General features: G+C 39.0%; 1 protein-coding gene across 2 annotated transcripts in view; it reads right to left on the minus strand.

The window, feature by feature from the left end:
• Positions 1 to 22,372, minus strand: part of PLD5 (phospholipase D family member 5) — a 453,172-nt gene extending 430,800 nt beyond the window's left edge. The window contains exon 1 of one of the 2 annotated variants that reach the window (XM_077167818.1): positions 22,167 to 22,372. In XM_077167818.1, coding sequence (XP_077023933.1) covers positions 22,167 to 22,355 — 189 coding nt within the window. In that variant the 5' untranslated portion in view covers positions 22,356 to 22,372. The remainder of the gene's footprint in view (positions 1 to 22,166) is intronic. The other variant, XM_077167821.1, reaches the window with a different exon arrangement.
• Between the last annotated feature and the right edge of the window lie 513 nt (positions 22,373 to 22,885).

Consider the following 22,885-nt stretch of genomic DNA (forward strand, 5'->3'; position numbering starts at 1 on the left):
TAGTCTGAGACGCTAAAGCACAGTTTACTTATTCATCTCATCTACTCTTGTGATTTTTTAGCTATCACATATTTATTCATAAAGACACCTCAATCTACCTCAAGTATCCCCAAGTTTCATGTCTCACAAGAACCTCAAATTTAACATATTCAAAAAATAGCTCATTATCTTTCCCCTCAAATTGTGGGCTTGCCTCTGATACCAATCAAAAGTAGTGGGTTCTCTACCAGATAAACTCAAATGACCAATTTCTGAGACAATGAAGTTTTAAAGAAAGAGTTTATTGCTAAGCATGTAGCAGCTCAGGTGGCCTATCAGCCTAGAAGTCTCTGTCCCCAAACTGCAGTAACTCTGATGGTTTTATAGTATCATGAGATGGGCAGGTTTTAGGCTAATAAACACAATGGCCAAGATGACAAAGTGAGAGATGATCTAATTACTGAGCAAGTGCAGACTGAGTACATGATTTTTCACAGAACAGATAGAAAAAAATGGCTGATTTAACATGAAGATGGGCTTGACTCTTAGTATTAGAATCAGGCATAAATCACTTACAGGTTGAAGTTTAAGTTACTGCACATGTCAGGCAGGCCCATTTTGGTTAGACCCAACTTCCACTAGCAAGATAGTTCAGGAACTGGGATGGGTTAATTCTGAATGGACTCAAGTTCCTTCATTAATGAACATGAGGGGCTGTTTTTTATGATCAGAAGACTCTAAAGATGAAAAACAGGATTGGGGGGAAAAATGTGACAGATGAGGGGGTCAGTTACAAGATTTTAACATTCACAAGTTATACAATCATTATCATAGATCAAAGCAGCAGGGCCACAGTTCAGCAACCTCAAGCATTTCCCTTTGATCATTTTACAATACATGAGAAAATAAATTATTTGTTAATTCTTAACTCTCATTTACACCCCTCTGTTCATGATGTTGGTAGCCACCATCTAGGAAATTACTCAATCTAGGAAACTGTGAGTCATCTAATTCTAGTCATCTCCATTACTCCCCATTATGTAATCAATAACCAAGCACATATTTTGATCCTTTTAAGAAATCCATGTAACACACACTTTTAATAGACTCCTATTTATCCAGAATGGAAACACAAGAGAATTATATAACCAAATACCTATTCTGATCAAGTTACCAAGACTGCTAATTTTTAAATGATTATGGTATCACAATAATACAACATTCCTAAATACAATGTAATCCTTATTGTACTCATTAATATTTAATATACTTGTCATGAAAATTATAAATAACCCACTGTACATATATATACATATCTGAGTATCCATGACTATATATGTGCCAAAGTGTATCTCTTCAGTTCTTCAAACAAATTTAAATTGGAGAAGGTAAGGAAGATGTCATGTAGAGGGCTGCATGGCAGATCTGATTGCCCACCCAACAACCCCTTTCCTACCTTCCACCACTTTTTATTGACAACAGGCTCCCTGATTTGATCAGGTGTAGAGTGGTCATGTGTTCCAGGGAAACTGAGATTCCCCCAGCCCTGGGATGGAAGCATTTCATGGTTTAGAAATAGCTCTATGGAACTGTCTGGCCAATGAGACATGAAGTCTGATGAGGAAAGAGCTTCTGAGAAATATCACTGCTCTTAAAAAGAGACATAAGGATATATAAGTAATCTGTTCTAGTCTGAATATTTTCTGTAAGTATATAAAATCTGAAATAGTTGACGGTATTTTATGCTGAAGTAGGGAAGACTGCAACAGAAGCCAGAGGCTGGGGAGGGTAGAGGAGAAAGATGGAAAGAACAGTGAGTTTTCCAGCACCCCCACCCTCGCCCCTGCCCCATGCTAAACTGCAGAATTAAGCAACTCCTTCATGCTTTTTATGATATGCAGTAAATAAATTCCCTCATTATGTAAAACATTCTGACTTGGGTATTCTCTAATTTAAGGCTGAAATCATTCTAAGTGGTAAACAAGCATGGATCTTTTCTAATTTGGGTTTTGAAAAATACTACAGAATGCTTGCCATTTCCTCTCTCATAAAAAAAAAATTAGCCCTTCCAGATAGAGGATAAACAAGAGATAAACACACCAATGCAGGGAGGAGAGGAAGGTCCAACTGTTTTAAAGAAAAAAGTTCAAAAGAACTCCATGCTAGGGGTCTCTCAAAATGTATCATTGTAATTCCTCTAGTCCTCAAAGTTCTGTCAAAAATAACTAGTTGATATGACTTCAATTGATTTATTCTAGGGGCTCTTCTTAGTTAAAAAATAAAAGAACAAGTATGGGTGTCAAGGATTATCATCCAAGGAGCCTATTAAACTCAACATGCAAGAGATAACAAGCCTGTAGGGCTCTACAATCCTCAGGACCCATTTAGGATTTCATCATCCTTGAATAAAAGCAAGGAAGGTTCCTCCATTCATTTTCAAACTAAACAAACTGAATCTTAATCATGGGGCAATTATCAGCATGGTGGGTTTTTTTTTTTTTTTTTGCAATTACTGGCTCCATCCATGAAAGCATTTCTTATACTGTGACTTCTAAAAATAAATTTTAAAGTCTTCCCAAAACAAGTTTACAGCTTACGTTCACTGCTGAGTGTATATATTTATTGAACTCCACTTAAGAAATAAATATGTATCTCTAAAACTTGTATCTTGAATATTTGGGGAAAACGTGTTTTCCCTATAATTTTCCCCTTGTTTCAATTATTTCACACAGACTTAAAAAATATAAGTTTTTCTAATTATTCTAAAATTTTAAAAATTACCTTGCAAGTTATAACTCTACCAAAATGGGAAATAATATAATTATTTTACATTTGGAAAATTAACATTAAGATGAAATTAAACTGATGTTCTGAAACACACACACACACACACACACACAAACAAAAACCACTATTGAATTAATCAATACTTTTTATCCTGTTCTAATTAGAACAGAACAATGGGAAAACGGGTTTAATTTTAATTGGAAGATTTAATTCAGACACCGAAAGAGTTTCCTAAGGGAAGCTATGATGACAAATTTTCTTCATATGTTCATGACTTCACTGTGTTCCACAGATATCATGAAAAGGTCCCATCTGATGGAGAAGGGGAGAACTACTCTATGAGCTGTAAATTACATATTGCATCATCAGATCTCAAGCTGAAAGGCAAGGACACTTCAAGGTAGCTGAGGAACACTGGGCAGGTGAGTGTCGATATTCTCCCTATGCTATACTGTTCAATCACCTTCCGAGCCACAGACCAACTGTCCGCAAAGAAATCATTCCCGCGCCCATCTTCAGCTAACAGCACATCTGAGCAGAATTGATGGCATAATAAAAGTAGAGAGAACACAAGCACAGGAGCCAAACAATGAAAAATAGTCAAATGGCTTTCATAAAAAAGAATAACTGAAAAATAAGTATTTTTTTTCAGTTACCATTCGTACAAAAATAGTAAATCCTGGTACCTGTTAGAATCCTCTGCTAAACAACTAATATATGGCAAGCAGTAAGATGGAATTTTAGTGCAGGGAGGAATTCTCTTAACAGTTGAATGCTTTTTTTGGCAAGGTAATAAACCTCTACTCCTCACTGTATATATGATAAAACGATTGTCATCAAGAGTGCACCTATATATGTCCTAGTGATATATATCTGAGAAATTACATCTAAACTGGATGTTTTCTATTCTTCTGTTTTTAGAAACCTGAATATGAGAACAATTTGATATGAGATCTATCACTTTAGTGATTCAACCACATTTGTCACCTATGAAGACCTCACTTCAGGGAGGAGGTGAACTGCCCATACAGAGGCATGAAGAAGCTTTCAAGACTGAAGCTTTCAAGGCAGACTCTACAGAATTTAGACATACTGGAGAATGTCCAAGGGCTGAAGACTAAGGGGCCATTGAGTTTCCTAGGAAAGAGTTCATCCTAAAAGAATAAGACCTAAGCATTTTCCCGGGCACTGGAGGAAAGGGGCAATTGTGAGAACAACACACATCCCACCCCTTGGTTTCCCCTTCAAGCTTTGCCTCCATAAAGTCACAGAGTCCTAGAGAGAGAGTAACCAGTACAAGTGAAGTTGCTATTTCACAGAAAAATCTCAGACATCTGAAGCACAAAGCAGCTCTGCTTTGAAACTTAGGTGTCAACGTTGGCCACAATATTTCAGGGAAGAGATTCTTTCCAATTTCAAAGAGGCTTCAACGCACTGGCACAGCTCAGCTTCCAGGCAGGAGGTACATTAAATAAAGCGATGCCTGGGCGCCAGCCCTGGCTTCAGCACCTGGAAGTGCCTTTGCAGCAGGAGAGTACATCACGGTGGCAGAGGTGATCATGGCAGGGGGCCGCCATCCTCCACTGCAGTGGGATACTGTGCCAGAGGGAGGGGGCATTAGAAGCTCTGCAAACAGCAGGAGGCAGTGCCCTTGGCAAGGACACCATAAGAATATAAGTTCATTAACTCTCCCCAGTAAATTATGCTACTTAGAAAATCGATCCTTAGCAAAGCAAAACTCTACAAAATCTTTTGATCCTTGATCAGTGCAAATCGTAAAACTCACAATTTTGTTTCTGGTAAAGAAAAGCTCTAAGAACAGCAGGACTTCGGTATTCAGGGATTTAATATCTTTGGACTAACATTTTTACAAGTATCTCTTAAATTCAATTTAAATGTAGTAATTCATAAATCTTGGAGACATGAATCTGAATTATAGGTGATGTTCAAGACAGAGTCACATATCCAGTGAGTGATGTAGCTGGTCACCCAGCCTCTATACCTCAAGGACCCTTTGCTGGGTGCCACAGCTCTTCAATGCTGTACCAGAAAGACTTCCCTTTCTTGTCAGAATGATGGTCCTTTCACTAGAGACCGTGACAGTGAATAAAATTGGTTGTCTATACCTTGTTGATGACTACCCTAAGCTATAGAAGTAAATGTTAATGCAAAGATAAACCCACCCACCTAATGTCCTACTCAAGCTAGACTGTCAACCTTCAATTACATCTGGCAAGGACTGTATTATATCCTTTTCCCCTCAAACAAGTCCTTTGGCTAAAACAACAATACAATCCCAAATGTAACTAGAAATCTACCCTGCTTTTATCAGAAAGGATATATTTTTCCGGAGTAATAGTACCAACAACCACACAAAATTTTAACCTAAAATTCATTCATCTTCTTGTGTTTTAGTGTAAAAACATGCAACAAGAGATTCAGAATAGGTGCTAGCAAAGTAATGGCCCACTGATTTTGGAGGGAATTAAATTTAATGAATGAATTTAAGGAGCCATTATTCTCTCTCCATGAAAGCCATTAAACTCTCTTTGTAAGTAATTTTATCATAAAGACTTTTTAATTCGTGTTTTTCAGTGTTGACCAGAAATCCAATCCAAGCAGTTTTTCAGAAATAGCAGGTTTCTAAGCACAGAAAAACATATGAGAATTCACAAAGCTTTTAGTATGTGACCTAATGAAAATGACTAAACTTATCACTTGAAACTCATAATCAGAAACCCAGAGACTCTTTAAAAGTTGCACTTTGAAAACCTGTTCACCAGGTTCTATAACTTCAGGTAGTACATACTCCCCTCTGCCATCCCCAAACAGGAAAGTCTTTTAGTTTAAAAGACTAAACTAAAGCAAATACTTTCTCCATCCCCAATGGCTCACCCTTATCTGCAAACCTTTTTGCTTGAATATCTTTTCCTTAACAACCATATTTTATCTAGGCATATCAACTTTTCTTCCCTTGACTCAGTACTGATTCTATGAAAGTTATGCTCAACTCAACACAAAATCAAGTGATGTATCCAAGCATTTTTAAAGTATTCTAATACAATAAGAAAGGCAACCATAAAAAAGTCATAGAGGGCAAGGGTCTACACCTTTTGAATATCTCCCTATATGTTGTTCATTTTTGATGATCCATCAGTATTAATATCCATCATCAGGAGGTATATTGCATCTGGTCCACATATCTCCAGAGCACCTGCCTTTCTTTCTTAAAGATGTACAGGCTTCCAATCCATCTTTGTATTGTTAAAGAAAATGGACAGAATAGTTGTAAACACTCCCTTCATTAGCTACATTAAGCAAAACCCTGGGAATGGTTGTCTTGTCTTGTCGTTACCTCACTTGCGTAACATTTCCTAGAATGGAAAAAGCTACAACCATAATGAGAATTAATTTCATTTTCCAGTTTGCAGGGCTATCCCTACGAATAAACATCCAATATGCCTATACTCGTGGCATGACTAGGAAGTTAGAAGGACAAGAAAGCAGGAATTATTTGGTAATTTGTTGGGAGCAGAACAGTTATGAAGGCTGACTGAAATGAGAAAGGAACATCTTGAAACGACAGATGGGTGGGTACATTCTTGACACTTCAACACTCTTGAAACACAAAACCAAAAGTCAGTGTCTGCTGTGACAAAGGGGAAAACATGGTCAAGTATTTGGGTCTTGAAGTGATATACTTACCAAACATTTCAATGCCTATCTCACCGTTTTTACTTTTCTATATCTATCTATTTTTTTTTTTTTTTTTTTTTTTTTTTACCTATTTTTGTTGTTCTGGTTGGAGATGCTCTTTCTAATATAAATGGGCTGGCACTGAAAAGCTTCCAATTAAGCTTTCAAAAGGAAGTTGAAATCTCAGAGAAGAGTATGTTCGCTCTGAAAAGAGGAAGCCACAATGACTGACAGTGGAAGACTTCCTTTTTCTACACACAGAGGGCAAGTCCTCTAAACATGAAAAATGAAGTTGGAAAATAATGACAAATCAGGAGCCAGGGAGTACGAATGAAGTCATTAAAGTCCAGATACAGAACCTGATTCTCGGGGAACGGATCACTGATTCTCAAGGGAAGGAATAAGAGTGTCTGTATGTACACAAGGGTGTTCGTGCATATACACACGTGTGCACACACATTCACTGTACCACTTAGCATGTTCTATCATTTGCTTAGTAGAAGACTTCTTTCCATCATCTTAATGAGATTTATGGGACAGGGTCATAATTAAGGATATTTCAGGATTTTAATAAAATGTTCTTTTGTCATTATCAAAATATGTGTATTGAGCTTTCACTGGATACATTAATCTACCAGATACATGAATCTATTACGTATTTCTCCTATTGTAGTCTTTTAAGAGAGAACTCAGTTAAAACTGAAAATGAAACATCTACCTTCTTAATACACTATAAGAAAAAAATCTTTATGAATATATTAGGAAGGGGTAGGAAAAACAGAAAATGAGAGTGAAGCATCTTGCAGTACCAGAAAATAGAAGTTTTCAAAAATAAGAGATTGCAGGCATGTCCAAGAGACATAGGAATCAACCTGAAGAACTCCTGATGGCCAAAGTTGGAACAATTTAAGCAATAAAATAAATAATATAATGTAGGCTTATAATCCAAAGTATAAAACTGATATCCAATATCCATGTTGATATAAATGCACGATTGAGCAAATAAATATTAGGGGAGAAGAGACAAGCCATCCTTACAAAGGAATTCCAAATAATACATGTGGTTACTCTCCAGTCCAGGAGTTGGAGCTCAGTTCCCTTCCTCTTTGAGTGTAGATTAGACTTAGCGGCTTGCTTTCAAAAAAACAGAGCACGAAAAGGGAAAAACAATAACTTCGCAAAGAAGCCTAGTAACACTGTCTTAACCAAGTGATCAAGATTGAAATCATCAACAATGCCATGTGGAAAGCATGTGTAGCCTGATGTGACGTGATGAGAAGGGTGGTGTACTTCTGGGGTATACTTTTCCAAAACTCATAATCCCAGCCTAATCACGAATAAAAAAATCAGACAAACTCAAACTGAGTTTGTCAGTTTGACAAACACCTGAACAGTGTTCCTTAAAACTGTCAAGGTCATGAAAAAACAAGGAAAAACTGAAAAACTGCCACCCATAAGAAGTGACTAAGGACACGTCAACCAAATGCAATGCGGGATCCTACAACAGAAAACTGATATTAATTGACAAACTGGTGAAATTCAAGAAAGGTCCAGAATTTAGGAGTCAAAATTAGGGGAAAGTGAAATTGGGTTAGAGATGTGCATGAAATGTCTGAACTATCATGGCAACTTTCCTATAAAGTTAAAATTACTCAAAAATAAAAGTATATTAATAAAAATAACATTAAGAAAGTATTTGGAATCTTACAGTCAGGTTTTAAGCAATGTGTGCATATGTCACACATTAAAGCTAGAAGATTTTAGGGAATGAAAAAAGTTTGGAAACAGTCAAGTCAAAAAGTCATAGTAGGAGATTCTTAATGATCAAGACTGGCAGGTCCTTAAGGGGATTTGGCAGTTTTGACACTACTTGCTGAAGAATGTCTTACAGTCTCTGATCAAGTGCACTCAGCCAAAGCAGGTCAGAAGGCTAAATAATGATGAACTGGCAGATTTAGGCAGGGCAACTAATCAGAACAAATTACTCAGGGAAAATAAAAAAGTTAATGTTTTCCTATGACTAATTAAACGGAGATATATAGAAATTAAGACCAAAAATTAATCCACTGTAAACTACAGCATCAGATACTGGAACAGGTCATAAAAGTGGCTGTAAAACCTCTATTTCTCAAGTCTTTAAAAAACTGATGGCATTTCAACCGGTGGGATGGTTAAGAAGCGGCCTTGTCTATTATCTTCTCCAGGTGACATTTAATCATAACCCTGTGAATGCCTTTTCAGTAGTTTCTCATGCCACTTCTGATGTTTCTCTCCTCTGAATTCTTGTTGCATTTAATATTTGTACCCTTCATTTGGCAACTGGCATATGTCCCCTTCTTCTTTCGCTCATTTGCATAGGTCATGCTTTCCTAAGCACACACTCTTCATTCATTCCACTATCAAGTTAATCAATACATTCTTTCCACTATCAAGTTAATCAATACATTCTTTCCACTATCAAGTTAATCAATACATTCTTTCCACTATCAAGTTAATCAATACTGCACATCTACCAGGCACTAGGCTGGCAGAAAGGGAGCACTGGTATGAGTAAGACACCACTGTCATCAAATTTCCCATCTAAGGAGGAAGATGGACAATCTGGCAATTAAAAGACACCCTGACAAGTGCTGAAACAGAGGTCTGCACACGCTGCTGTGGTCCACCTGGGAAGGCACCTAAGCAGGCTTTAAGGTCAGAGGTGACGACAGGAGGAAGACTGGCCGTAAGCAACCAGAGGTCAAGGTCTCAATCATACATATTTAAATCTTCCGTAGCCTGAAGATCAATTCTTTGCAGAAAGCAGGTATTGGAACGTTTGTTAATTATGATAACATCATTGATAACACGAACCAAGATGATACTAATGGCTTGGTCCAAGATACAGAGATGAATAGGGCACAATTCCACCACTAGAGATTTTGGAATTATCCATGTTCATCCTTTCACCATCCTTCATGCCAATCACACTGTCTGGCACATCCTGGCATTCAATCAATGTCTGCTGAATGACGGTGCTCAGACTCTCCACATCCAATCCACGACCTAGTCCTGTGAACCCTTTTCCTCCCCTCTATTAGAGAGAAGTCGTGAGTTTACAGAACAATCATACATAAAATACAGGATTCCCAAATACCAGCCTATTATCGATGCCTCGCGTTGATGTGGACCATACGTTATAATCGGTGAAAGCATACTTTTATAACTGAACTATCAACTAAAGTCATGGTTCAACTTAGGGTCCACTATTTGTGCTGTGCAATTCCATGGATTTTTAAAAATTTTTATTCTGTTACCATATATACAACCTAACATTTCTCCTTTTAACTCCATTCAAATATATATTTCAGGCCTGTTAATTATGCTCCCTATGTTGTGCAACCATCACTATCATCAATTACCAAAACATTTCCATCTTTCCAAATAGGAACGCTATATATTTTAAAACATTACTTCTCATTTCCCATCCCCACCCCATTCCCTGGCAACCTATATTCTAGATTCTGATACTCTGAGTTTGCTTATTCCTTTATGTATATGTATATATTTCTTCAAAGAAGATTTATAAATGGCCAGAAAGCACATGAAAAGATGCCCAACATCATCATCAGAGATATGCAAATCAAAGCCACAATGAAATAATATTATATACCCACTGGAATGGTTGCAAGTGTAGGAGAAGATGCGGAAAAATAGAAACACTCATTCCTTGTTGGTGGCAATGTAAAATGGTGCCGCTGCTGTGGAAGGCAGTTTGGTGGCTCCTCAGAAAGTTAGTACAGAATTACCAAATAACCCAACAATCTCACTACCAGGTATATCCCCAAAATAATTAAAAGCAGGGACTCAAACAGATTTATGCACATGGATGCTCATAGTGACATTATTCACAATTATCAAAAGATGGAAGCAAACCTAGTATCCATCAACCTGAATGGATAAGCAAAATGTGGTATATACGTACAATGGAATACGATTCAGCCGTAAGAATGGAGTTCTGCTGCATTTGACAACTTGGATGAACTTTGAAGATATCATGTTGAGTAAGGTAAGCTAGACACAAAGGGATAAATATTGTATGTCCTGTGAATTCTTATCTCACATTTCTCACAGCTGTTTCTCCTCAATTTTCTCTACTTCTACCACCGTCTTTAATGTACTTGTCATTTCCCATGTAAATCATTAAAGATCTCCTAAATTCCAGACTCTCATTCCTCAATACTGCCTGTCACTAGCAGAATTTCTTAAAATTTGACTTGCTAGTAAGTAATGTGCCTATGTGAATGTCTCCCCTTTATTTAAAGAATAAAACCGAAAGACTTCAGCTTATCATTTGAAGCCCTCAATCCCTGTACGGTCCTGCCCCAATCAACCATTTTGGGTGTTTTTATACCCGATACTGCCTTAAACAAATAGTATCCTCTAGTCATACTTAACTCACTGGTCTTACAACAGGCTTTTTGCTGCCCAGATTCTGTTCAAGGGCCTTGGCTCAGGTCAGTCCTATCCTACGTCTGGGCCCTCTTCTACCATGGTTTCTAAGACCCAGTGAAGCCAGGGTGAAGCTTTCCTGATCACCTTCTCTGAGCAACACGTACCTCTTGGTATTTTCATAAATTCATTCCAAAAAAAGTAACAGGGAGGGCATCTACTCCACGTCAGGTTGTTGGCATGGCTTGTAGATATTTAAAAAAACGATGACTGATGGTTTCAGGACCCAAGGAGGTTACAATTCACTAAACAATTACTCCTGGAGGGAGCTCAGTGACTATTTATTAGAGAGTTAATAGTGTAGCGGAGAAGGCAAACAAACATACAATCAGAACCCAGTGTAACATGTGCAATGGGATTACATGGAAGCCTTCTTAAAACAGATGGTGAGGGTGAAGAGAAGAACGGACTCAGGAAGCCATAACCAGGGAGATACAGAAGGAAGCTAATAGGAGTGGCCCATGTGAAGAAAACAGTGACAGAGGGTATCAGGGCCCAATCCCATGTATGAGAGACGCATGAAGTCTGAGGAAGTATAACCAGAGATATGCAGTAAACAAGGTGAAGGGCCCTGTACACGTTTTATTCTTTTTTTTGTAAACTCTCATTGAAATATGGCATATATAAAGTGTTCAAATCTTTAATGAAGGCCTCAATAAATTTTTTAACCCACTACCCAAAGAAAGATACAGAACACTGCTAAATCCCCAGAATCCTCCCCCGTGCCCATTTTATCCCCAAATGTAATCAGTAATTCTCACTTCTATCTCCATAATATGATTTTGCCTGTTTTTTGAGCTTCTCATAAATGTCTCTCTTCTTTCACTCACTGTTATATGTGAAAAAAAATCATCCACATTATCGCACATATATGCAATATACACCTATATATAATTCCTTTTCAGTTCTTAATGTATAACTTCATGAATAAACTACAATTTATTATCCATTCAACTAGGGTTGAATACCAGGGACATTTAGTATTGGGGACCACCAAATAACACTTCAATAAATATTCTTGTACGTGCTTTCAGTGCACATGAGCACATGCTGTTTGGCATATACAAAGAATCTGAATTGCTGAGTTATAAGATATATATATGTATTCAATTTTAATAGAGAGTGAAAACAGCTTTCCAAATTGATACAAACAGGTTACCTCAATTATAGTCCTACCAGATTGCTTTAGCTGCTCATTTTCATCAACACCTGATATTGTCAAACATTTTATATTTCCTCCATTCTGTATAATGATGTATGATTTTGTTTCAACTTTGTACTTCCTTGATGACTGATAAGGTCAAGCATCTTTTAAATTTAGTGGTTATTCAGATAGCCTCTTTTGTGATATGACTGTTCAAGTGTCTAGCTCATTTTTTCTGTTCGTTTGCGTATTTTTTCTTTTTATTGTTTTATAGAAGCTTTTTTGCAAGGGCAGGCACCGGGAATCAAACCCAAGTCTCTGGCATGGCAGGCGAGAACTCTGCCTCTTGAGCCACTGCGGCCCGCCCGGTGCTTTTTTTTTTTTTTTTTTCCACCCAGTGCTTTTTATATATACTGGATAAAACTCTGTTACGGTGTGTATTGACAACAGATCTGGAGGCGGGCCATGGTGGCTCAGCAGGCAGAGTTCCCGCCTGCCATGCCGGAGACCCAGGTTTGGTTCCTGGAACACGCCCAAGCAAAAAAAATAACAGTGGAACATGGATTTGGTGGTCTATTTCTGCATTCTCAATTAGAATCCATTTGACAAGAGATTCTCCTACTTTGTGACTTTCTTTTCACTGTCTTAATGGAATCTTTTTATAAACATAGGTACTTAATTTTAATATGGTCTAGTTTATTAATCTTAATAAATAAAGATTACTAAAACTGATTAAGAATTGTTTTATCTGTTCCAAGTTAGGAACAAATGTTTTATTAAATTATTTTTTAGAAGTCTCATTGCTTTACCTTTCTAATTTAGATCTACAACCCACCCTAAACTGATTCCTGTATATGGTGTGAAAGGAAGATCCATATTTTATATATAGATAAGTGATTGACCCAGCCCCTTTTGAAAAGAACATCTCTTTCCCACTACATTTCAGTGCCACCTTTGTCTTAAATAAAGTACCATATAAATCAACTACCACAGGACTGTTTCTGAACTCTCCATTCTGTTCAAATGATCTATTTGTTTATGCTGGTACCACTACTACACTGATTTAAGTAATGTGGTTTTGTAGCGATTTCTGAAATCTGGGAAAAGCCCTATATCTTTGTCCTTCTTCCTCAAGATTAGCATGAGTATCTTAAATATGTATTTCCATATACACTTATGAATCATTTCCACACATGCAAAAAAAAAAAAAAAACCAAAAACAAAACAAGCAAAAGCTTGCTGACATTTTAATTGCTGAGATTTTCATTGCATTTACTCTACACAGTGATATGGGGGAGAACTGATACGTTTACAATATTGAGACTTCTAATTCATGGGCATAATATATTTGTCCATCTATTATGATCTCTGTGTTGGTTTAAGACTATTGTGCACCCCAGAAAAGCCATGTACTTTCCATCTTAATCCACACTTGTGTGGGCAGCCTATTATTTGATTGGGATCTTTTTGATTAAGTTGTTTCTATGGAGATGTGACCCATCTAATTGTGAGTGGGATTTTTTTTATTAAGTAGTTTCCTTGGAGATAGACCCCTGCTCATTCAAGGTGGATCTTAACCCACTTACTGGAGTCCTTTAAGAGGGAGTCATTTTGGAAAAAGCTCAGAACTAACACAGACAGAGATGTTCAGAGATGTATAAAGGAAACACCCCTGAGGAAGCTGTTTCAAACCAGAAGACAAAGGGCCAGCAGACATCAGCCATGTGCGTTCCCAGTTGACAGAGGTGTTTCAGACACCATCAGCCTGTCCTAAGTCAAGGTAATCTGAATGCCTTAGTTTGGACATTTTTATGGCCTTAAAACTGTGAACTTTTAACTTAATGAATCCCCTTTATAAAAGCCAACCCATTTCTGACATATTGCATTCCAGCTGCATTAGTAAACTAAAAGAGTCTCTTAAAAATTTCTCTCAGACAGTGTGATGGTGGCTCAGTAGCAGAATTCTCACCTGTCATGCCAGAAACCTGGCTTCGATTCCTGGTGCCTGCCCATGCAAAACAACAACAAAAAATTTCTCTCAATATTAATCTATAATATGTTTACACAGAAGTATTATCATGTTCTATTAAATTCATTCCAAAATATTTAATGTTTTTTGTGGTAATGTCAAGGGTAAAGTTGTGCAGTTTTATTTTGGACTTGTTTTTCCAATTATTTTTGCATACTGACCATAGACATCCTAAATCCAGTGGCATTTTTAATTCTAATAACATATCTGTAGTTTATTTTGGATTTTCAAATGTACACAATCATGCCGCCTATTAAGAGTGACAGTTTTACTACTTCTTTTTCATTATTATCTTTTGATTTCTTTTCTTGCCTTATTGCATTGGCTAGCACCTCCTGTACAATGCCAAACAGAAGTGATGATGGTGGACATTTCTTTCATTCACAATTTATGCAGGAAACTTTTCAATATTTCACCAATAAATGTGATTTTTTTTTGTTTGTACTTTATTTAAGACAAAGGTGGCACTGAAATGTAGTGGGAAAGAGATGTTCTTTTCAAAAGGGGCTGAGTCAATCACTTATCTATATATAAAATATGGATCTTCCTTTCACACCATATACAGGAATCAGTTTAGGGTGGGTTGTAGATCTAAATTAGAAAGGTAAAGCAATGAGGCTTCTAAAAAATAATGCTGTATGGCAGGGTCACATTTAATTATTGTTTCATGTAAGTTTCCCCATTATTGCAGCAACATCTGTTGAATGTTTTGTTTGTTTTTTGTTTGTTTTGTTTGTTTGTTTGTTTTTTGGAAAGTGCATGGACCGGGAATCAAACTCAACTCTACCAAATGGCAAGCGAGAATTCTACCACTCTACCCTTGCACCCCCTATTAAGTGTGACTTTTTAAAATGACACCCTTTAGGAGAATAATGACATTTCCTTTTTTGGGGAGGGGGAGTGGGGGTACATGGTTCGGGAATCAAACCCGGGTCTCGCAAATGAAATGTGAGCATTCTACCTCTGAACTACCATGCACCTGACATTTCCTTTTATTTCTAGTTTATTGAGAATTTCATTGTGAATAAGTGGAGGTCTTCATTAAGTACTTTTTCTACATCTATTGACATAACTTTTGGGGCTTAATTACACTGACTGATCTTCAAATTTTACGTCAATTTTGCATTTCTGAAATAAAATCAACTTTGTTACGATATATTATCATTATATCACAAGATTCATTACTTGTTTTTCACTATAGTTTACCCTAGTCTATACAAATCCATTAAAGCAGTGTCCTTACATTGTTTTGCATTTTTCTGAATTATTCTTAAAACTGTAGAGATATTATAACTATATTTATAAAACTGTAAACATCTTAAGAGGAAGGACCCTACTGGAACACAGCATATGTCAAATAAATGCTTGTTGAAGAAAGGTCCTCAATGTCTCCTAACACAGAATCTTTCATATAAAAGATATTCTCAATAAATATCTGTTGATTGATAAGCTTGTTGGCTGAGGCTTTTTTATTTCTATGAGTCCCATCTTTACTCCTCAAACTATTGCTGGATCAGACTAATAACTTATTGGTGGGCGCACAATTACAGCTCAAGTCAGAGAAATAGTATGTTCATGTGCCTTACTGTCTGCTTTGGAGAATAAAGAAACAAGTTTATCACCCGACGGCCATAACAACCAGTCCCATGACACCAGCTATATCATTCAAATTGGGCCCACTTCAATGTTAGGCAGCAATAGGACTTTCAAACATAGATAAGCCTATCTGGGAAAGTTTGCCATATTCTTCATTTAACTCCTACTTTACAGCTCCATTTATGATTTTAGAAATGGGGCTCATTTATTCCTGTTTCTGAAAAAAATTATAATTTACTTTCTTGGTAAAAGGTCCTGTCTCTTAACAAATGCTGTTTGGCATTTCGATTATACCGTAACATTTATCTCATACTCGAAACTCTCGCAACACAGTCTGTGCAGGTATGAGTATTAGGCAATTCAGTAGCTTTGATTGTTCCCAATAAATACACTTCAAGCAACATTTCTGGTCTGAGATCTTGTCACAGACTCCACCTCTGTCTAAATAACGCCACCTTTCAGTCAATTCAGTATGAGAGTGTAACATGTTACAGCTACTGCTAAGTCTCAGAAGTACAAAAGATTCATCAGATTTCTTGATCTCTAGAAACAGAATCGAACTGAAAATTGTTGCACAGACTTAATTCTGAGATAGGTACAGAAGTTTGTACAGAGAAGATTAAACCTATAGAGAAACAACCCAGAATTTAGTATGGGATTATTATGTGGAAAGTAAGATGTTGTGGATTGAGTCATGTCCCTCACAAACACATGGTCAAATCCTAACCCCCATCCTGTGGATGTGAACCCATTTGTAAATATGACCTTTGAAGATATCATTCAGGTGAGGCCAAGGACAAATCAGAGTGGACCTTAATCCAATATGACTGGAGACCTTATAAGAGGAGGAAATTGGACATAGTAGTAGTAGGAAACAAAAGAGACATGTGGCGAGGTAACAAAGGAAGAGATTAAGTGATGGACTACTGGCAAGCCATGACCAAAACACTGCAGATTTTGGAGAAAGAATGGCCTGTTAACCCCTTGCTTTTGAATTTCTAGCCTCCAAAACTGTAAGACAAAGAAATTCCTGTCATTTAAGCCAACTAATCTGTGGTATTTGTTATGACAGCCCTGACAGACTATGGCAAGAGAAAAGAAATTTTAAGAAACCTGAGCTTCTCAAATTAAATATATCATAAATGATATTGCACATACGATGATTTTTATTAAAATATGCCAGTATGCTATACCCAAAGAGTTAAAAGAAATCAAATGTTATTCAAAATAAACTGAAATGTCAACCCACAATGAGAGAAGCCCATTAATGAGGAAAATATGTTACCTGTAGTAGGACAGGTATGAAAATGGACACTACGCTGAAATCCATTAAAGGTACTCATAAAACACCTAAGCTTTCACTTCTTAACCAACAAGTTAGAGACGCAGAGAATCCTGCCTCATCCCATGGTTCATCTGTTCTGCTTATCTAAAATTATAGTAAATAATCCTGATAAATGCTAATGTTCTTAAATGTTTGCCAGACTAAATTCCTCCAATCTGGCCTATAATACACAAACACAGAAAGAAGATGCTTTCTGGATTTTTGCTTTGACTTAACTGAACAATTTAAAGACTGATTCCCTTGGGTTAAACTGTGCTTTTCTGTGTTCTGCTGATCTGCTCTGTGGGGTATAATGCTTCCACCAACCAGCTCTGTGAGACATAAATGGCATTACATAATATGAGCTTAGACCATGATGACCAAGTTTGCTCTAATCCATTTATTCTTTGCTCATCATGTGAATAATTTATTCCAGGAAGGAAGTATGCACTTGGCATTTATTTACTATTCATTGGTAACATAAACATTATTTAAACAGGTGTAAATTCCCACTTAGAGCAGACAATTTTTTAACTGTGATGCATTTACTTACTCAAGAAACTATGGCTCACTACAGGTGTGAACATTAAGGATTCTGATGTGTCTTATCTTTACAATTCTCTCTTATGCTTTCTTTTTCAATTTTAAATAGGCTTTCTGAGTCACCCTGTAGAAAAATTAAATATTGCTTGACTTAATTCCATCAGCACCAAACTGCGAAAGAAAGCAGGGCCCGGTGACAAAGCAAGGAGATTGTCTCTGCTAGCAGGGCCGGTAGAAAGAGTGGAAAGAGAGACCAAGAATCAGCTTCAGAATGCCCAGGCAGGGAGCAAGCAAGGGTCCAGGGGCCCAAGCACTATGAGAGAAACTACTGGAAAACGGACGGGAAGACAGCTAAAGAGGCTGCATAACAGACCCTGGACAGTGAAGTGGCCTTTATGGCCTAAGAACCCATATGTTTTGGGTCCAGAACTTTAATGCAGGAAGGCTGAACTCAAAAGTCTGGAAGCTTGTGGGTAGAGCAGGAGGGCTCAATCAACCTGCCAGAATGCCAGAAGCAATTCAACTATAGATGCTGTGTGCTGACCATTGAAAAGGGGCTGAACACTGTGCCAAGTGCTTTATGTGCCATGTAGCCCTCACAAGGGATATTCATAGATGCTGTTTCTCTTCCTTCTGGGTCTTCCCACTCCATCTCAAAGGGTCCCTAGCCATGAAACTTTCCTTGGCCAGAAAACATGAGTCAAAAGATGTGTCACTTCTAGGTGGAAACACGGAGAACCACTGCATGACTCACCAGGTTTCCTTTGGCTGCCTTTGCAATAATAAAAACAGGTATGAGGATGGAGCTTCCAGCAAGCCAGGAAACTAAGATAGGCATGGTCCCCAGGAGCCCAACACAGATGAGAAGCATGAGGGAAAAATAAATTTTGGTGGTGCCGAGACCCTGACATTTACATACTATTACTGCAATATAGACATGGATTGTCCTGTTTAATCATCACAGCAAATCTGAGACTTCTTGAAGGAGAAATGTGCATCTCGATGACTGTAAATCCTTTGCCCAAGATCACAGAGTTAATAAGGGTGGAGGCAGAGTCTAAACCAAAGTCTGTCTTAACCAGAGCCTCCATCCTAAAGTCAACTGAAAAATCAGGCGGGAAAATAAAGCATTCTCTTAATTCTCAAAGGGATCAGAAAACTTCTACAAACAGAACAGGTATAAAACCAAGCCACTAAGTAAAGCAGCCTCTGCAAATTGTCCCCTCTTCTCAAAAAAAAAAAAAGTTAAAAAGAGGACCTAAAGTCATGTTGTCCTCTGGAATAGTCAAGCACTATTAAATGGTTACTGTTAAAGTGATCCAGACACAGGGAGTGAGAGAGTAAGGGTAAAGCAGGGGAGGTGGGAACAGTCATCTACGTAGTGCTCCTTTGCTGTGCTAAACCATAATCCTCACTTTAGATTACATTTAAAGTAAACACAGGATCTTATAGAGAATAAGGCTGCCATTATTTTCCAAGCCTAACTTCTAAAGTAATAGAATTTTGAGGCAGAACAGGAAGAAAAGATGCGAAGAGCCAAGCTAAGCAAAAAATTCTAAGCACCAAGAGCACCATATGTAGACAAGACAATGCTGTACATATGGCTATCAATTTTACTTTTTCCTGAAAGTTCTAAGTAGAATTCAACGTCCAGACTTCATGGTACAAGTACAAGTTCCTTGTAGCTACTATTCATTTAAGAATGGAAGAATGCCCTCACACACATTTATTTCTTAATGGGTATTCATCTTAAATATTGACCTACCAATGACAGAAATCAAATTTATAGAATGGTTGAAAGTACAAAAATCCTTGATTAATTCATGCTACTCTTCTCTTGTCAAAACTTAGGATTAGTCTGTAGCCTTTAAGGCAAAAAAGGAGAGATAAATTATTCTCTTTTTTTAGAAAAGGGATAGAAATATATTCTTTAGCTGTCACTTCACATAGTGTTATTGACTTTCAAATTAAAAATGCCTCTGAAGTCTGGACAGAGTTCACACTCTGTCACACTTCATTTCAGGGAATTCCGTTATTGGGATGACTGAATACGTGTGTCATTTGAAGTCATAATTTATTTACACTCTTAATACTTAGATTGGCTTTTAAAGCACCAGGAAAATAACTGAGTAGACTGTTTTCAGGCACATGCACTCCATCATAATTAATTCATTTTTCAACATAATAAAAAACAGTGATCATCCATTTCATTAGACAGATCAGAAGTGTTTTTTAAACTATCATAAATCATCTATGAATTCCATATAACAATTCATCCTAATCACTGTATCATTTATATCAGAAGATGCCACATATGTTCAGAATGGAGTATATAATAAAGTCAACATCACATATCATGCTTTATATAGCAATGATTTATCACATTATATTTATTATGGGATTTTAAATCTCAAATACTTAATTAGAAACTGACACCAAACTATTTGAAATATCATATGACATATAATCACCAGAGCCTGAGTTTCAATAAAATTTACATTTTTACACTAATTTGTTTCATAGAACTTTCACATAAATTATTTCATTAAAAATAGTTGTGGATAAATGCTTCAAAGCAGGATGAAAATTTCACAACAAAATTCTTCTGAAGCAAAGATCCCTTTCTAACTGTAAGCAAGTGTAGAAGAAAGCATCAGAACAGAATACACACCTCTCTAGAAACATAATTAAGAAAAAAAAGCTACAGTAATTTAAATAACAAATAACGAGGCTATTTTTTTTTTTAATGAAAGCAAGGCTTTCTTTCAGAGCTTCTGAGCAAAGCAGGAAGCACAGATATGCACATGCTTTGAAACAACCAGATCTTCCTCTCACTGGCCTCTGCCCATCAGCAGGGTCTGGGCAGCTACACTCATCCAGAAAGGCTGCCTTGGTTCACATGGTGTGACTGATACTCTCAATGGAAATCTAAAAATGAGAAAGCATTTAAGTATAACACATATAATGTCTGTGACTCGAGAAGAGAGAGTCACAGAAGGCTGCATTATTGATTTTCAGTAAGAGTATGAAGGAAATAGATCAGCTAAAAGCACAAGCCTCAAATGAACACACATTCAGAGTGAAACTAAACTGAAGATATAGTCTATCATCATCCTAAGGCTAGACCATTCTTCCTGGTAATAAAATCAGATAGCACCATCAGGAGTCAAATTACAAGAAGATACTATTTGCCCCCTTTAAGCTAATAACACCACAGGACCCTTCACTAATTTTGGAGCATGCATTTTTAAGTAGACATTGTTGGCTTTCAATTGTCTTGCCACCTTAGAAATCTCTCACTTTCTTTAAAGGTCTTAAGGATCAGGGACATCCTTTTTACTTTAGTGAAACAGTTCATTACAAGAGACAGCTTGTAACCCAACTCAAGGCGTTAAATACAAGGCCCTAGGGCAGGGATGGGAGTGGGGCACGAAACCTTTCTTCCAGATCGTCCACAGGGAAATATCCCGTGCATTCTTCCTCCTGAGAAGTCTGTTGTTGCTGCTAAACCCAAGGGATTCGCGTGGGGGGCAGAGTGCAGTCAGGTCAGTGCAGAGGTGGGAGATATGTATGAGTTCCAGGAGTTCCTGTTCTTACTTTTTTTATCATAATTGGCGACATGACTCAAAATGCACGGAAAGCTCCACATTCCACTGACAGACCGATTTTGGATTATGTAGCCTGGTAAAAAGAATTAACATCTTCTCCTAAACTAGTTGTGCGACACTCTTGATATAATGCTCTTAGTTTCATTTTAACATTTTGCTTAAGATTTTAATGGGTCAGATTTGAAACTGTGGCTTCCCTAAACACTGCTAAGCCTTTTTAAAGGGACTTTTTTTCTTTCCAGAATGGCGAGCCTACCAAGTTGCTCAGCCCCAGAGCCAAAAACGCCTTGAGAAGTGGCGGTCTCCAGAATGGCCGGTTTCTGGGGAGGAGAAAGACCCGTTCTTTCTTTCGCTTTTCCTCTGGCAACGCGTAAATCCCTCCAAGTTGGACTCAAGAAGGGCTCGCCAACTGCTCATCCCAGCGGACTGCAGAAAACTAACAGCTTATGCGCGAGCCCACGCTAAGGCGCTGGAGGCGATAACTTTATGGATGCGTTAATTTGCTAGTTTCCGGGCCGCGTAGTAAGATAGCCTCAAAGAGCCTGGCAAAAGCACCTCTAAAACCTACTGTCGTTTGTACGCTGGGTTCCCTGGAGCCCTGCTTCGTGGTGGTTCCACCTCCTGCTCACCCCGCGCAGGCACCCCAAGAGCACAATGTAAATAAACCCTACACTGAGAAGCCAGCGGAGCTGTGCCTGGAAGGGAACCTCTCCCCCACCCGCCACTCCCGCTGCAGCGTGTTCATTTACCGTAAGAAAGTGCAAGAGGAGAAGCCCCGAGTCGGGATGGAGGACGCGGACGCCCATCCCCCGAGTCGCGGCAAGGAGAGCGGGACCCGCGAAGGGTGGAAACACCTGCCAGGATTCCCGCGCCCCGTCCCCCACCGACCCGCGCGCTCGGGCTGCCACCGGAGGGAGGGCGTGTGCGGCAGGTCACCTGCCGAGCCCATCGGAAACCAGCCGCCCTTACGTGCTCTAGCTTGTCTTTCCTCCGGAGCCAGACGCTGGCGCTGTAGTCCTGCTGCTTGACGCTGCTGTAGAAGTTCGCGCCCACTCGGGTCAGGCTCGGCGAGGGCTCCTTGGGGCGGCTTTTGAGCCTCATCTGCTCGAAGCCCTCGTGGGGGGAGGCCGAGAGCCACTCGTGCTGCCGGATCTCCATCCTGACATGACAAGGCGGCCGCCAGCGCGCAGCGGACTCGGGATGGGAGCGCGGAGGGACCGGGACAGCGAGGGCGAGAAGGAGCTGGAGAGAGCGAGCCAGGAGGAGAACGCTGGCTAGGGCGCGGCGCCGAGCGGGGGGAAGCGCAGGACGCGCAGGGGGCGAGCGCTGAGGAGAAGGGCCCGAGGAAGGCGGGGGTGGGGGTGGGAGGAAGGAGATGTCTGGGAAGGGGCCAGGGGGAGGGGAGTTAAGGGGCGGGGGCGGGAGCGAGGCAGCGGGGAAGCGGCTTCCAGGAAGGCAGAAGTGCCAGGTGCCCGTAGCAGTGGCCGCGACGTCCCCCGCCGGCTGCGGTCCCGCGCGAGCGCTCCGCGCGCCGGCTCCTCGCGGTACCGGCTGGGACCCGGGACCCGCACCCGGGGCGGAAGCTGCGGGAGGCAGAGGCGGCGGGGGTGGGGGTGGAGTAGGAGGGGCCGCCGCGCGCCCCAGCCAGCCGGAGCCCGCAGGTTGGTGCAGTGGAGGAGCCGCTGCCG

The sequence above is a fragment of the Tamandua tetradactyla genome, chromosome 7 (assembly GCF_023851605.1).
Source record: "Tamandua tetradactyla isolate mTamTet1 chromosome 7, mTamTet1.pri, whole genome shotgun sequence".
Lineage (NCBI taxonomy): Eukaryota > Metazoa > Chordata > Mammalia > Pilosa > Myrmecophagidae > Tamandua > Tamandua tetradactyla.